Source organism: Capra hircus, chromosome 9, assembly GCF_001704415.2.
Source record: "Capra hircus breed San Clemente chromosome 9, ASM170441v1, whole genome shotgun sequence".
Lineage (NCBI taxonomy): Eukaryota > Metazoa > Chordata > Mammalia > Artiodactyla > Bovidae > Capra > Capra hircus.
This window is the reverse complement of record NC_030816.1, coordinates 32,156,821-32,174,917: the sequence shown is the minus strand read 5'-3', so window position 1 is coordinate 32,174,917 and position 18,097 is coordinate 32,156,821. Positions and strand designations below refer to the sequence as shown.

The 18,097-nt window shown below is 41.0% G+C and overlaps 1 protein-coding gene across 1 annotated transcript in view; it reads right to left on the bottom strand.

Annotated features, from left to right (window-relative positions):
• BVES (blood vessel epicardial substance) overlaps positions 1 to 17,873 on the bottom strand; it is a 49,692-nt gene extending 31,819 nt beyond the window's left edge. The window contains exons 1-5 of the mRNA XM_018053121.1: positions 17,695 to 17,873; positions 8,617 to 8,853; positions 4,948 to 5,072; positions 2,205 to 2,392; positions 1,005 to 1,113 (exon numbers count right to left, since the gene is read on the bottom strand). Of these exons, the coding sequence (XP_017908610.1) occupies positions 1,005 to 1,113; positions 2,205 to 2,392; positions 4,948 to 5,072; positions 8,617 to 8,842 (648 nt within the window). The 5' untranslated portion in view covers positions 8,843 to 8,853; positions 17,695 to 17,873. The remainder of the gene's footprint in view (positions 1 to 1,004; positions 1,114 to 2,204; positions 2,393 to 4,947; positions 5,073 to 8,616; positions 8,854 to 17,694) is intronic.

Sequence of the window (18,097 nt, the reverse complement as noted above, 5' to 3'; positions counted from 1 at the left end):
AAACACAGGAGGTTCAGTCCCCTTCCTTTCCCCAAATGCTTGGTCTCTTCAGGATCCTATGAAACAGTTACTGTGTAAAATCACTTGCTACTATAAACAGAAATAGAGGCAACAGATACTGAGGGGAATAAAATAGGACAGCTGGACATTTACAGGAAGAATCAGAACGAAGTATCACATAATGGAGCGTTTTGGTTTTTTTTTAAGATATTGAAAGAGTCAGGCTGTGTACTTCAAATTATTCTAACTGTAAAGAACTTCATTCTTTGCCCTTAAATATATTCACTACATTAAAAAGAGTACAGTGGTTAAATTTTTTTTTCATGAGGATTAACAAAGTAGGTTCTCTAGGGCAAAATCAGTTTCCTGCTTTTCCCCAGTAAAAGTAACCAATTACATGTTTTAAGTACACTGATTATCCATAACTGACCTTTTCCTTTTTTTCAAAACAAAAGCATTAGATGTTCTCTATGGAAAAATTATACAAACTAAACAAAAAGGAAGAAAACAAAGCAATCAGACCTTCAGAAATAAGTGTTAACATTATGGCTAAATCAGGATATATATTTATAGGCCTCTTCTTGTGCACCTATACACACCACTTTCAGTTTTACAAGGAACTTCCCTGATGGGCCAGTAGTTAGGAATCTGCCTGCCAGTACAGGGGACACAGGTTTGATCCCTGGTTCAGGAAGATCCCACATGCCACAAAGCAACTAAGCCCTTGCCGCCTGAGACGCCAGCTCAATGAGAAGCCCACGCACCACACTGAAGAGTAACCCCCATTCTCTGCAACTAGACAAAAGCCCACGTGCAGCAACGAAGACCCAGGACTGCCAAAAATAAATTTAAAAAAATTTTTGCAAAAATGGGATCATACTATCTATGCCATATGGTAATCTCTTTTTTCAATAAGTCACGGTCACTTTTCCATCCATATCCTTTGGATTTTGAATAAGACATTAACTAGTTTCAATCTTTTTAAAAATCATGCCAAAACATACCTGGAATTTTTCACCTTTGTGCATCTGGGTTGATCTAAATTCAGGAGAATCTATAAAGGCACAGGGGTAAATGTTATGCAGAAAATGTCCTCGATAGGAAACCTTCATTCTGATAACAGAAATTAGTGTTAATAAATGCATAACAATTCACACATAACATGACAAGCCTTAAAATCTCCCTAATCTTATGTTTTTTTTCATTTTGTAAAATCTTAAAGACCCCACAGGAGACTGACATATTTAAAAAGCACTTCCCAGGGCACACGTATTCGTTTCAAAATAAGTTTTACTAACAACAAGGGGAAAAAAGTGTCCATATTGAAGCAGACATGTTTAATTTCATCAGTGTCTAGCTGCTGCTGCTAAGTCGCTTCAGTCATGTCCGACTCTGCAACCCCACAGACGGCAGCCCCCCAGGCTCCCCCATCCCTGGGATTCTCCAAGCAAGAACACTGGAGTGGGTTGTCATTGCCTTCTCCAATGCATGAAAGTGAACAGTGAAAGTGAAGTCTCTCAGTTGTGTCCGACTCTTAGTGACCCCATAGACTGCAGCCTACCAGGCTCCTGCATCCATGGGATTTTCCAGGCAAGAGTGCTGGAGTGGGGTGCCATTGCCTTCTCTGAGTGTCTAGTTGGAATGACCATATAATTCATTATTCAAACTGGTACACTTCTGAGAGAAAATAGACACTGCTGTCTCCCCAGGAGACTGATATTCCTAGAAGTTGCATTTTTGTGATATTCAAAAAAATAAGCAAGTCACCTCTAAAACATGCATCAGTTCAGTTCAGTTCAGTCACTCAGTCGTGTCTTTGCGACTCTTTGCGACCCCATGAATCGCAGCACACCAGGCCTCCCCATCCATCACCAACTCCTGGAGTTCACTCAGACTCATGCATAAGCTTCTTAAATTTTAATACCCAATTTAAACCTATTCCAGTTTTGCCTCATTAAACTTACTAAAAAGGTGAAAACTATTCACAAGTAAAAATCCTGATTAGCAACATGATTCACTGAGATAAATCTTACATAATGTTACCACATTACTCTGTAATGTTCTATAATGCAGTTTTCCAGATGAGAATTTACCTCCATGACCACTTACTCCATTAGTTGCAACATTCCCTTCCATTTGTTTCCTACCCAGAGGCCAGAAGATTCCAGGCAAACAAGGCATTTTGATTTCCATAGAGCACTTACTTTCCTTTCAGGAGAATACTCAGACGGTCGTCAACTGAGGTTAGCTCCTCTACAGCATAGCTTTCGCCCTTTTTCAACGTTTGGATCATGCAAAACTGTCCAGTTAATCTTCTGAACAAATCTGGAGACACACGGAGGGGTTCAAACAATCGCCGGTAGATGCTTTTGAGTTCCTTTTCGATCTTTACCTGAAAGCAAGCAGTGACCGAATGCCACACCTAATGCAGCAACCCCGAAACATCAGCTGCTGTGGTCTTAATAGAGTTTTCAGAATAAACGGATCTGCAATACATGCCTTCACCCTTCTATATTTTGGTCAGTGGAATCTGACACCAAGAGTAAGTGGTGATGTAAGTTTCGATGCTAAAAGGGCACTTTTGCAATTAAGCTGAACTCTGACAGCATATGGTGAAGATCTGCACTGTTGATTACATCTCTTTCTATGCACTGTCAAGCAACCGTGGAGGTTCTGATTGTTGTCACAGTATTCACCTTGCCCATCTTAGCATTTTCTATAAATAACATATTAATAAACGCTTTTCGTTTTAGAACATTTCTGTTTCACAGAAGGAAGCTACAGTAACTCTGAAATATTACAGCAAGGAAATAAGTATATAAATTAGGAATCAACTTGGAAATAAATTTACAAAGATTGATGCATTAAATGTTTTACTTATGTGCAATTATTATCTAGTGAGTTAATACAGGAAATCAAATATCCTTAGCTGTAATTACTACTTCTCATGTATTTATTCCAAAGCAAAGTGAAGAATGTAAAATTCAAATGGCTCAGTCGCCTCTGTTGTCAGACTATCTAAGGCCCAAGTCAAGCCTATCTGTGTGCTCAGCATTAGTCTGGGAAATCTGTACTGCATGCAAATGAACTTTGATGTTCAAGTGGTCTTCCATCTCCATGAAATCTGTGGCAGCTATGTCATGAAGCTACAGACCCAGGAGATCAGGGCTGCTCAGATGTTACTTGCAGCCTTTCTGACACTCTCACTTTCCTGCTGTTTCATTTTAATGAAGAATTAGCATTTATATTTTTCAAAAAGATAGGCTTATAGCCTGAGAAGAAACAAAAGCACAGATACTGAGTAATTTACTTCCTCGGTGGCACTATCACATCAACAACAACTACTGAATCTTTATGTTCAGAACGTGGGATTCTAGGAAGTTCTGATATTGAGAAGCTGAAATCCTTATTATTACTATCATCTACCTTCTCCACTCTAGAGCTTTCATAATGAGTGTTTAATTAAATCACAGATCTGTCTCACTTTCAGCGTGCACACTAGCCAGTGTGGCATGATGAACATATGAACTGAAAAACTGACTTAAATTCATAATCTGCTCATCATGCCAGCCTTAGCTCAAGTCCCAGTTCTTCCATGAAGCCCTCTAAATTCCTCTCTTTGAAAGCATTCACTTATCAAAGGTTTTTTTGAGCACCAGTTACGTGCCAGCCATGCTTGGCCAGAACAGAGAACACAACAATAAGCGTGGTAGACGATCCTATTGTTTGCAGCTCCTGGCTGCTTCCACCCCTGAAAGAGGATCGTATATCCTCTTACCCCATCCTACTCCCACATCATCAGGCTTGGTCATGTCAGTTGCTCTGGCAAGCAGAATTGATATATGCTCCTTCTGAGCAGAAGTTTTAAGAAACAATAAGTGTTTCTTTTGTTCTATTTCTCTCTCTGCCGTGACAATGCATGTCCAAATAGAACCTGCTGCTTCAGCAGAGACCCTGAAATGGAGAAGACACGTGGAATAGAATTACAGCTGTACACAGCTGCCACAGTCCATATATTAGGTGATGAAGAAAAAATGTGTTGCTGTTGTATGGCACTGAGACTTTCAGACGGTTACACAGCATAACGTAGTGAAAACTGACTAATACAGTAAGCAAAACAGAGTGGGTTACAAGGTTTGAGGAGGTCACAATCTAGTGGAATGTCTATGACACATATCAATCTGTATCAGGGAAATTGTCATTTCCTAAGAATGATCGTTTCTAATACTTTTCTACGTGCATGTCTGGCCTTGAACATAAGATTAGAGCAAGCATGTTGTCTTTTGCTCTACTGAATATTTGCATGTGCTTTGACAGTCAACAGTCAACAAACAGCTATGCAGTGATTGCTAGAGGCCATGCTACTTTGCTTTTCTGTTAGCACCAATTTGTTCTTGGTATGACCAAGGAAACACAGCAAGATAAGTTGGAGTGGAAAAGAAAAAGTTAAATATTACTGTCTTCATTACAACTCACTGAAAATGGTGATTTCCTTAAATGAGTATTTTGGACATAGGAAAAAAAAAAGCTATTACATTTAAAAACTAGCATAAAACATAACATGAGCTACTTGTAAATCATTAGTGTGTTCTGAAAGTTGTCTATGAGCACTTAATTTTATAACTAGGCAAAGATATTACCAAATGACATCTGAATATCAATAGGAAGAAGAAATAATGAGCTTAGATGACTAAAAAGAGAGAATACTGTCATGTTCTTTCATGTCTAAATTGCCCTAATGATTAAAAAGGTTTTAAAAACTCGTTTGTGGAAGAAATTTCATGATGTTCAAATATTTCATTTCCAGGCATATATACACAAAAAGTCTCATCTTCAGAAAAATGATATTAAAGGGCCTAAAGATATTAGATGCTCATTCTCAAATATGAACAAAGTACTTGATTAGCTTTAAAATCTCTTATGTATCAATTAATTGTTAGTAATTACCGGTCTTTTCTTGTACAAAAGATATGAAAGATGCAGAATGTTGATCCCCAGGAACACCGAGTTCCAGATCATGATATCCAAGGCACATCGGTAGAGAGTGGCCCAGACGACATAAAGGGCACATCCTGTGAACAACAAGGTGGGCATGTAAGATGTCTTGTAGCTTAACAAGCTCGTCTTGTAGCTTCAGTATGTAGCTTAATACATTAGTCATCTTCTGTATATAAAATATTTCCAAACACATCTTGGAAATACATGTCAAATATCACTTTGTTACATTTTGGTTTTTGTTTGATTACCAAACCAAACCACATGTTGTTGCAGAAAACTTGTAAAGTATAAAAGTCATTTTTAAAAGGAGAACAGAACCTCATAATTCTACTACTTAAAAGATAGCCATTGTTGATAGTTAACACTGACTCAGTTTTTCTGTATTTTTAACTGATGGCAAACCTAACGAATCCGCAATTTAAAACTTACTTTTTTACTTATTGCAGTGATTTTCTCATTTCATTAAAGCACTTCATATCACTTCGTGGGAAATAGATGGGGAAACAGTGGAAACTGCGTCACACTTTATTTTGGGGGGCTCCAAAATCACTGCAGATGGTGATTGCAGCCATGAAATTAAAAGATGCTTGGTCCTTGAAAGAAAAGTTATGACCAACCTAGATAGCATATTAAAAAGCAGAGACATTACTTTGCCAACAAAGGTCTATCTAGTCAAGGCTATGATTTTTCCAGTAGTCATGTATGGATGTGAGAGTTGGACTGTGAAGAAAGCTGAACACCAAAGAATTGATGCTTTTGAACTGTGGTGTTGGAGAAGACTCTTGGAAGTCTCTTGGACTGCAAGGAGATCCAACCAGTCCATTCTAAAGGAGATCAGTCCCAGGTGTTCATTGGAAGGACTGATGCTGAAGCTGAAACTCCAATACTTTGGCCACCTCACGCGAAGAGTTGACTCACTGGAAAAGACCCTGATGTTGGGAGGGATTGAGGGCAGGAGGAAAAGGGGACGACAGAGGATGAGATGGCTGGATGGCATCACTGACTTGATGGACATGAGTTTGGGTAAACTCCAGGAGTTGGTGATGGACAAGGAGGCCTGGCGTGCTGCAGTCCATGGGGTTGTAAAGAATCAGACACAATCGAGCGACTGAACTGAATACATAGTTTTAATTGATTGTAACTGATAAACCATAATTTAACTATCTCCCTGCTGGCGGACAGGTGAAATACTTTGGCTGTGACTTTTAAAAAATTATTTATTTCGGCTGCATCAGGTCTTAGTTGTGGCATACAGGATCTATTTCCTTGACCAGGGATCAAACCCGAGCCCCTTGCATTGGAAGCGCAGAGTCTTAGTTACTGCACCACCAGGGAAGTCCCTGTAATTTTATAAAAGCAGCTTTATATATAAAAATGTATCTGTTCTTGTGACTACTTGCTTAGGGTGGATGACCCAACAGTGAGCTAAGAGAATAAACTTTATAGACTCTGATGACATTAAAGGACTGTTTTCCAAAAGATTTGTGCAAATTTGCACAAATCAGTTGGTTGGTTGGTTTCAAATCTGCACAAATTTGATTGGCTTTATGATGGGAGAATCAGTATATATTTTAAATTTAAAATTACCCATATCAGTTATCAATACAAATATATCAACAGCACATACACACAGAAAAACTAAGTCTTCCATTTTTAAAAGGTTATTCACTTGCAATTTTAAAATTTCATTAAAATGATGTGGGGCACCTGAATAATAACCCAAAGTGTAAAAATTTTAATGTTCTTTAGCTAATGAGTGAGTGAGTGAAGTCGCTCAGTCATGTCTGACTCTTTGCGATCCTGTGGACTGTAGCCCACCAGGCTCCTCTGTTCATGGGATTCTCCAGGCAAGAATACTGGAGTGGGTTGCCATAGCAAATACTGAAGACATGTAAAATCTTATTACTTAAAGGAGACAGGGTAACATGATGGAAGGACTGACTGGGAAGCTGGAGGACCCCAATTATAGTCCTGGTTTGGCTAGTTTTCTCTCGTCTTAACCCTGGATGATTCATTTGATTTCTCCAAGGCCTCAGTTGCTTTGTTTCTACAGTGTTGGACTAGGTGATCTCCCGTGGTCTGTTCCACCTCCAAAGTTCTGTCTTAAAAGTCATAATTATTTTGCTTTTTTATCGGGTGTGGTTTTATTTCTTCCCTCGACGCTCTTCCTCCTGCTATAATCCCTACCTGACCCAGAGGTAACAGCCACAGAACCCTACCTTCCAGCCACCCTTCCAGCACTTTCTTTGACCCTTCCTTGTCGTTATCCTGTATTTCAGGCACAGTGAGCTACTTTTCATCCTCCCTCAATGTGCTGGATCTCCCCCTCCTCTCCTTTGACCTGGATACCACACACACTCATACTCAGAGGAATCCTGTTCATCTTCCCAAAGCCAGCTCCACTGCCGTCTCTGCAGCGCACCCTGGTCTGCCTTCCCGCTGAGCCCACCACCCTGCCCGTTTCTCCCTGGCGCTGGAATGCCCACCTGCATCACAGCATCTGATGTGTCCTGTGTGGCTGCCCACCTGTTTCTCTCTGGCCTCCGAAAAAGTGTCTTTCTCAAGGATGCAGACTGCATTGTTCACTTTCTGTCTGACATTTTACAGATGCTCAAAAATGCATCTGAATAAATGAATCACCAGGGACATAATCACATAGAGAGTAACTTGTCCAGAATCACTGGCTAAAATGGTAAATTCATCTGTTTTAGTATTTTGATATGGATTAATTTAATTTGCTTCATCAGGGTTAACAGAGTATCTCCCTAAAATTTTATTTGAACTATTGTGTCTGGGCAACTATTTTTGTTCCCAGTGTTGCTTTACTGCTCCCAGCAAGTAAACGACTATTCAAATAATGATAGTTTAAACTATAGAGTATTTACTATATGCCAGGCACTGCGGCTGCTGCTAAGTCACTTCAGTCGTGTCCGACTCTGTGTGACCCCATAGACGGCAGTCAACCAGGCTCCCCTGTCCCTAGGATTCTCCAGGCAAGAACACTGGAGTGGGTTGCCAGTTCCTTCTCCAATGCATGAAAGTGAAAAGTGAAAGTGAAGTCGCTGAGTCGTGTCTGACTCTTGGTGACCCCGTGGACTGCAGCCCACCAGGCTCCTCCGTCCATGGGATTTTTCCAGGCAGGAGTACCGGAGCGGGGTGCCATCGCCTTCTCCGATGCCAGGCACTATTGTAAGTCAAATATCACATACACACACACACTCATAAACACTCACCTAATTCTCAAACCCCAGGAGGTGGTATTATTTTTACCCTTATTTGACACCTGGGGAAACTGAGCTATAGAAAGGTTATTACCCCAGTTAATAACAGTTGGCAAGTGCTGAAACCAGGATTGTAAAAACACGTCTGGCTCCAAAGTTTGCACTCTTACTCACAAACGAATTTCTGATGTCCGGAAAATCTAAACAACATACAAACATGTTGTTAGCTTTATCTGAAGTACAAAAGGGTGAAGGCCTATGTTCTAACTTACTTGATGTACTGCTAATTTGCTAATGAAGGCTCACAGTTTTGGTATGCTATAGACCCTCCCCAATACAAAGCCCATCAGATGCAAGTTATAGAAAAATTTTATATAACATCAGTTAAGTATCTTACCTACAGCTAACAGCCCCCTAAGAAGTATCATATGAAGGTGAAGTGTAGTTGGAATAACCAATCCAATTGCGAAAAAAATATTTGCTATATGAAAAACTAGATGATGTATCTCTCGCCAGTTTTCACAAGTGGTCTCATTGGAAGGCACAGGTAGGATTCTTTCTAACTCAGGCGTAAAACCTATTGCAGTTGCTTCTGCCAGTGGGCTAGACATGGTATAATTCATCTTGAAAATTCCTGTAAAAATGAAAAAATGAAAGGACAGTCAAAAATGACAGCTGTATCTTATCACCCTCCCCTATGGGTATTATATTATACCAAAATTATTTCTGTGAACTAGATGTTGGTAAATAGACTTGTCTGGTGCTTATGAATTAGACAGACCAAGGTTCAAATTCCCACTCTGTCACATATTAAATGTATCCATTTTCTTATCTGTTAATGACGATAATACTTCACTGACTTTATGATGAAATATATAAAATACTTAGGCCAGTGCCTAACTATTCCCTGATGTATATACCTATACATATCAAAACATTTATCTATTAATATGTGTATCTAAACATACTTGGTGGGATAGAGAGGAAGGAGGGATTTAACTAGCCTATAAACAATCACCAATATTCATAGACCACAATTTAAAAGTTATTTAATATAGTTTTCTATTATGCTGCCATTAGAGACACTGAATCTAAACACAGGAAAAATGACTAGAAAATGGGTTTTCTGAATACTTTGAAAAATTAACACCTTGTTATTTACTATTTGAAGGCTTAGGATGTTTTGTTGTTGATTAGTCGCTAAGTCATGTCTGACTCTTTGTAACCCCATGGACTGCAGCCTGTCAGGCTCCTATGCCCAGATGATTTTCCAGGCAAGAAAATGGGAGTAGCATGACATATCCTACTCCAGGGGATGTTCCCGACCTAGGGATCAAACCTGCATTTTTTGCATCTCCTGCATTGGCAGGTGGATTCTTCACCACTAATGCCGTTGTTAATCACTATACCATATATACGTATATACTGCATTATCATATTGTTGTTCAGTCACTAAGTCATGTCTAACTCTTTGTGACCCCTTGCACTGTAGCACTCCAGTCTCCTCTGTCCTCCACTATCTCCTGCTGCTGCTGCTGCTAAGTCACTTCTGGGTTTGCTTAAATTCACGTCCATTGAGTCGGTAATGCTGTCTAACCAGCTCATCCTCTACTGCCCCCTTCTCCTTTTGCCTTCAGTCCTTCCCAGCATCAGGGTCTTTTCCAGTGAGTCAGTGCTTCCCATCAGGTGGCCAAAGTATTGGAGCTTCAGCTTCAGTATCAGTCCTTCCAATGAATATTCAGGGTTGATTTCCTTTAAGATTGACCACTTTGATCTCCTTGCAGACCAAGAGACTCTCAAGAGTCTTCTCCAGCTCCACAATTCAATATCATCAATTCTTTGGTGCTCAGCCTTCTTCATGGACCAACTCTCACATCCATACATGACTACTGGAAAAACCATAGCTTTGACTAGGTGGACCTTTGTCCGCAATGTGATATCTCTGTTTTTTAATACACTGTTTAGGTTTGTCATAGCTTTCCTTCCAAGGAGCAAGCATCTTTTAATTTCATGGCTGCAGTCACCATCTGCAGTGATTTTGGAGCCCAAGAAAAGAAGACCTGTCACTGCTTCCACTTTTCCCCCTCTATTTGCCATGAAGTTATGGAACCAGATGCCATGATGTTCATTTTTTGAATGTTGAATTTTAAGCCTGCTTTTTCACTCTTCTCTTTCACCCTCATCATGAGGCTCTTTAGTTCCTCCATATTTTCTGCCATTAGAGTCATACCATCTGCAGATTGTTGATATTTCTGAGGTTGTTGATATTTCTCCTGGCAATCTTAATTCCAGCCTGTGATTCATCCAGCCTGGTGTTTCATATGATGTACTTTGCATATAAGTTAAATAAGCAGGGTGACAATATACAGCCTTGATGTACTCCTTTCCCAAATTTGAACCATGTCTGGTTCTAACTGTTGCTTCTTCAGCTGCATATAGGTTTCTCAGGAGACAGGGCAGGTGGTCTAGTATTTCCATCTTTTGAAGAATTTTCCACAGTTTGTTGTCATCCATACAGTCAAAGGCTTTAGTGTAGTCAATGAAACAAAAGTAGAGGTTTTTCTGGAACGCCCTTGCTTTCTCCATGATTCCAGTGAATGTTGGCAATTTAATCTCTGGTTCCTCTGCCTCTTTGAAACCCAGCTTGTATATCTAGAAGTTCTTGGTTCACATACTGCTGAAGCCTAGCTTGAAGAATTTTGAGTATAGCCTTGTGAACATGTGAAATGAATGCAACTGTACAATAGTTTGAACATTCTTTGCTGTGCTGTGCTTAGTCACTCAGCCGTGTCCAACTCTTTGCAATCCCATGGACTGTAGCCCACCAGGCTCCTCTGTGCATGGGGATTCTCCAGGCAAGAATTCTGAAATAGGTTACCATGCCCTTCTCCAGGGGATATTCCCAACCCAGGGATTGAACCCAGGTTTCCTGCACTGCAGGTGGATTCTTTACTGTCTGAGCCACAAGGGAAGCCCAGACATTCTTTGGCATTGCCCTTCTTTGGGTTTGGAATGAAAACTGACCTTTACCTGTCCTATGACCACTGCTGAGTTTTCAAAAATTGATGAAATATTGAGTAGAGCACTTTAACAGCACTATCTTTTAGGATCTTAAATAATTCAGCTGAAAACCTGTCACCTCTACTAGCTTTGTTTATAGTAATGCTTTGTATAGAGTTGACATCACATTCTAGGATGTCTGGCTTTAGGCAAGCGACCACACCATTGTGGTTATCCAGGTTATTAAGACCTTTTCTGTAATGTTCTTCTGTGTATTCTTGCTACCTCTTTTTAATCTCTTCTGCTTCTGTTAGGTCCTTACCATTTCAGTCCTTTATTGTGCCCACCATTGCATGAAACCTGGAATCAAGATTGCCGGGAGAAATATCAATAAACTCAGATATGCAAATGACACCACCCTTATGGCAGAAAGTGAAAGGCACTAACGAGCCTCTTGATGAAAATAAAGAGAGAGTGAAAAAGCTGACTTAAAACTCAACATTCAGAAAACTAAGATCATGGCATCCGGTTCCATCACTCCATGGAAAATAGATGGAGAAACAATGGAAACAATGATAGACTTCATTTTCTTAGGTTCTCAAATCATTGCAGATGGGACTGCAGCCATGATATCAAAAAACTCTTGCTCCTTGAAAGAAAAGCTATGACCAACCTAGACAGTATATTAAAAAACAGAGTCATTACTTTGCCAACAAAGATCCATCTAGTCAAAGCTATGGTTTTTCCAGTGGTCATGTATGGATGTGAGAGTTGAACCATAAAGAAAACTGAGCACTGAAGAATTGATGCTTTTGAACTGTGGTGTTGGAGGAGACTCTTGAGAGTCCCCACTTGGTCATAAAGGAAATTCATTTCAGTGTCTGTTTTTGCGACCCCATGAACCACAGCACACCAGGCCTCCCTGTGCATCACCAACTCCCAGAGTCCACCCAAACCCATGTCCATTGCGTCGGTGATGCCATCTAACAATCTTATCCTCTGTCATCCCCTTCTTCTCCTGCCCTCAATCTTTCCCAGCATCAGGGTCTTTTCAAATGAATCAACTCTTCTCATGATGTGGCCAAAGTATTAGAGTTTCAGCTTCAGCATCAGTCCTTCGAATGAACACCCAGGACTGATCTCCTTTAGGATGGACTGGTTGGATTTCCTTGCAGTCCAAGGGACTCTCAAGAGTCCTCACCAACACCACAGTTCAAAAGCATCGATTCTTCGGCACTCAGCTTTCTTCACAGTCCAACTCTCACATCCATACATGACCAGTGGAAAAATCATCGCCTTGACTAGATGGACCTTTGTCGACAAAGTAATGTCTCTGCTTTTTAATATGCTGTCTAGGTTGGTCATAACTTTCCTTCCAAGGAGTAGTGTCTTTTAATTTCATGGTTGCAATCACCATTTGCAGTGATTTTGGAAACCCCAAAAATAAGTCTGACACTGTTTCCACTGTTTCCCAATCTATTTCCCATGAAGTGATGGAACCGGATGCCATAATCTTCATTTTCTGAATGTTGAGCTTTAAGCCAACTTTTTCACTCTCCTCTTTTACTTTCATCAAGAGGCCCTTCAGTTCCTCTTCACTTTCTGCCATAAGGGTGGTGTCATCTGCATATCTGAGGGTTACTGATATTTCTCCCAGCAATCTTGATTCCAGCTTGTGCTTCCTCCAGCCCAGGATTTCTCATGATGTACTCTGCATATAAGTTAAATAAGCAGGGTGACAATATATAGCCTTGACGTACTCCTTTTCCTATTTGGAACCAGTCTGTTGTTCCATGTCCTGAATATTTATTGGAAGGACTGATACAGAAGCTGAAGCTCCAATACTTTGGCCACCTGATGCAAAGAACTGACTCACTGGAAACGACCCTAATGCTGGGCAAAATTGAAGGCAGAAGAAGAAGGGGATAAGAGATGATGAGATGGTTGGATGGCATAACCATGTCCATGGTTGATGGACATGAGTTTGAGCAAGCTCCAGGAGTTGGTGATGGACAGGAAAGCCTGGCGAGCTGCAGTCCATGGGGTTGCAAAGAGCTGGACATGACTGAGTGACTGAACTGAACTTGCATGAAGTGTTCCCTTAATATCTCCAATTTTGTTGAAGAGATCTCTAGTCTTTCTTATTCTGTTTTCCTCTATTTCTCTGCATTGTTCATTTAAGAAGGCTTTTTTTTTTTTTAATCTTGCTTTGCTATTCTTTGGAACTCTGCATTCAGTTGGGTATATCTTTCCCTTTCTCCTTTGCCTTTTGCTCCTCTTCTTTCCTCAGCTGTTTGAAAAGCCTCCTCAGAATACCACTTTGCCATCTTGTATTTCTCTTTCTTTGGGATGGTTTTGGTCCCTGCCTCCTGTACAGTGTTATGAACCTCCATCCATAGCTCTTCAGGCACTCTCTCTACCAGACCTAATCCCTTGAATCTATTTGTCACTTCCACTGTATAATCATAGGGATTTGATTTAGGTCATATCTGAATGGCCTAGTGGTTTTGCCTACTTTCTTCAACTGAAGCCTGAATTTTACAATAGGGAGCCCATGATCTGAGCCACAGTCAGCTCCAGGTCTTGTTTTTGCTGAATATATACAGCATCTCCATCTTTGACTGCAAAGAACATGATCAGTCTGATTTTGGTATTGACTATCTGGTGATGTCCATGTGTAGAGTCCTCCCTTGGGTTGTTGGAAAAGGGTGTTTGCTCTGTCTAGCATGTCCTCCTGACAAAACGCTGTTAACTTTTGCCCTGCTTCATTTTGTACTTCAAGGCCAAACTTGCCTGTTATTCCAGATATCTCGACTTCCTACTTTTGCATCCCAATCCCCTATGATGAAAAGGACATCTTTTTTTGTTGTTAGTTCTAAGCATTGTAGGTCTTCATAGAACCAGTCAACTTTAGTGGCCCTGCACAGCATGGCTAATAGCTTCACTGAGTTACACAAGCACCTTCACCGTGATAAGGCTGTGCTCCATGAAGAAGACATTAACATATACCCACATAATAACTATATTACTATAGTCATTTATATATACACAGAGAGTTAACATTTACTCCTTTAACCTTCTAATTTAAAAATTTACTTTCTCATAAAAATTCTGGTTAGAAGGATCTCACAAATTGAAAAGTAATAAACTTCCAGGTTTTTATATGTAGGAGGGGTCATGAGTAAGCATTTGACTATTTAATATTAGAATCAGTAGCAAATACATTTCAAAGAAAATACACTTTACACATGTTTACATAAACCTTAACACAAAATGGCACTACGTTCAGTCTTCTCTGGTACTTTAAAAATTCTATTATTAATTATACAAATTGGTCCCTGACAAAAACTATGTAGATTTACAGAATAAGTGAATTGTTATGTTTCAGGGAAAGAATTCCAAATGGAGACCCAAAATATGTTAAAAATTTCATTTAAAAATATGAATTTCCTTCCAATAAGTTCACACAATAAGCCATATGTTTCCATTTCTTTCTCTTTCATCATACTGAAGTAAAAGTTTCAGGTGGCAGAATGAATTGGTGTCAGGTTGGCCATTTTTCAAGGATGTTATTAATACATTAATGTGAAAGAACTCCACACCTCTTAAGACGATAGAAAAATATGCATGCCTAAATTTACAGACAGTAAACAAACAAGTCAAAGATCTCGTCTCATAGTTCTAAAACAGTTCATACATATAAGAAATAGTTGACTTAGATATTGATTTGCTGAAAAAAAGGAAAGAAATCATAAAAATTCAACTACTTTTTAACTGACATATACTTGATGTACAATATTATATGTTACAAGTGTATGATACAGTGATTCACAATTTTTAAAGGTTATTCTCCATTTATAGTTATAAAATACTGGCTATAATTCTGTGTTGTTGTACAATATATACTTGTAGCTTATTTTATATACAATAACTTGTACCTCTTAATCCTCTACTTTCCAGGGAGAGGGAGGGATGATTTGGGAGAATGGCACTGAAACATGTATAATATCATATAAGAAACGAATCGCCAGTCTAGGTTCGATGCAGGATACAGGATGCTTGGGGCTGGTGCACGGGGATGACCCAGAGGGATGGTGCGGAGAGGGAGGCGGGAGGGGGGTTCAGGATTGGGAACACGTGTACACCGTGCCAGATTCATGTTGATCTATGGCAAAACCAATACAATATTGTAAAGTAATTAGCCTCCAATTAAAATAAATAAATTTAAATTTTAAAAAATAAAATAAATGTTTGAATCAATAAAAATATAAGCTTATTAAGATGGTAGAATCACTATTTTAATAACTCAATTTATACAAAGTTTGTTTTCAAGAACCAAATCAGAATTAATCTCACAATTTTTTCAAGAGGGAGAATTATATTAAATGTCCTCTGTCACTCATGATGTCAACATCAGCCTATTCATTAGTATCATATAAGCTAAAATTTACTGCCATTTCTACTGCATTTTAGAATGTGTTTTCATTTCCATTGTCCCATTTGTTCCTCAGATTACCCTATGTTCCCTACAAGACAGACTATGTCATATTCATCTAGGTATATCCAAGCCTAGTCTCTGTAAAGAATGCCAGAGGCAGAGGTGAAAGCCATACATAAGGTACACAAAAATGACAAACACTTTTAGAAATTACCTTTCAGTCTCCCCAAGCCTAGTAGTAAAGGCAGAAGAGTGCCAAGCCTTCCCGAGGTTGAGAGTCAGGTTCTGTACTAGAAGCTCCAGGAAAGCCAACCTAAGTAAGAGAAGTCACTTCTGCTCTTTGGGTGGGTTTCTTCCTGGGGATTGAGACAACTGGACTAGATGGTCATCGAAACCTTTTCAAGTTTTAATAGCCTGTGGCTCTAATAGAGATTTACACAGTCAGTTAATTAATACACATTCTCTCTCACATCCACATGATTATCCCTGTATTGTCAATTAATCCACTGTAATTCAATTTCAGGCTTTTAAAAGTTCTCTAAGTGGAACTAAAAGTATCAATTTATGGTCAAGAAAAATGACAGGAAAACTATGATCTACTAACCCAAGAACCAAGGACACAGTTACATGGATTTTTAAAAGGTGAGTTAATCCTATAACATATTTTGATGTAGCACACCTTATTAAATATATAGTTAATAACTTAATAACTATATAGTTATTAACATATTATATGATTCATTTTACTTGTATATTTATGTGTCTACTATTTATCTATAGGTCTACTATTTACCTGTGTATACTTATCTATATGTCTATTTTGAAATGCCAGTGATCTACTGTCAGCAGATATTGATAGGATCTTGTCGGTTTCAATTTCTTTTGACTACTACCTAATGGATTCACGTGGCTTACACTGAATTATCCTTAAGCAGAGAATGCACGGGTCTAACGGAGAGAGGTTAGACTGGTAAAATAATATGCGTTCACATTAATTCTGACTAAATCAAGAGAAATTTTCTTTCTTGTATTAGTTTCCTTGGAGTCTAATTTCTTAAATTCCCTCTTCTAGTAAAGTCCTGTGGTTTTCAAATAGGTGTGTGCAGGGATCAGTAGCTAGATGGTGAAACTAAGCTTAATCCTTTGCCAAACTGCAGAAATATAAAAGGTAACAACAATGAGCAAAAGCTGTGCTCCTAGACTGGCTCAATTCATTCCATAATCCTAACTGAACCTTTGTTTATTTTCGGAATGGTAAAGGGCGTTATGTTACTAAGTCTTTCGCACTTATTCCTGCTTCAAAAGCCAGCAGTTTCTGGGACTTGTCTGGCCGACAATCGGTTTCCCAAAGCCTCCGAAACGAGGGAGAGAGGGCGCGGGTGGATCACCGGTCCCCTATCCATCTGCACTCCCCAGGCGCCCGGCTCACCTCGCTCCTCAAAGAGGAAAGGCCATATCAACTCTTCTTGGTCCGAAGCTCTCGGGCCCAAGGGGTGTGCAGTGAGCGCCCTGACTCACCTCGCATTCCCAGCGGCAGTCCAGGGCGGGCCACACGGTGCGCCCGGCTGCGCGCTGCCTACGCGTGGGACCCGGAGGCCCTACAGGGGGTGAGGAGGAGCAGTACGGGGTTCGCGGGTGAGGAGCCCCGGGAGCGTCGCGGGGAGTGGAGAGGCTGCGCTCACCCAGGGCTTACGGGCAGCAGACCGCGGGAACGGGCACGCGATGGGGCCAGGGCACCCGAGGACGCTGGCATTGCGAGACTCGAGTGGTAGGTTTGCGACCGTGCTGTCCAGACCCCGGGTGAAGGGCGGCTTCCAAGGACAGGGAACCCCACGAGGGCGCGGCCAGAGAGGAGAGGGCGGGGTTCCCAGTGGTCCGGGGCACGGAGATCCCGCAGCCACCGCCCGTGAGGACAAAGTTGCTCCCAGCGGAGCAGGGATCTAACTTTCACTTCCCGATTTAGCCTAGAGAGCGCGAGCCTGCAAATAACCGGGCGCCCCGGGGGAGCCCGAGGCAGCTGTTCCTCTCGCTCCTTACCTGGCTCGTCCCTGGCGCGGAGCCCGGCCGGCGCTGGCCAAAGTTTGGGGCAGCAGCGGCGGCTGAGGGGGACACAGACTTGGCCACCCGACGGGCGCGCGACGCGAAAACCTCAGCCGATCCCGGGTTGAGATGCTGCTCCTCCGGTGCCGGGTTCAGGCGCCGGCAGCGGCTTTGACTAAAATAGGCATCGCAGCAGCTGCGGCTGGGGTTGGGGCCGCACCGCGCACGCGCCCGGCGTCCCTGCGCCCCCCGGCGGGCGGAGTCCCCGGCCTCGGCCAGGATTCCCTTCTCGGCTCTTGCAACTCCGCTGCCGCGTCGGCACAAGTGTGGTCCATTTGAAACACCCGCTTTTTCTTTTCTGGTTTCCTCCCTCCTTCTGGGTTCTGCCCTTGTTTGGGCA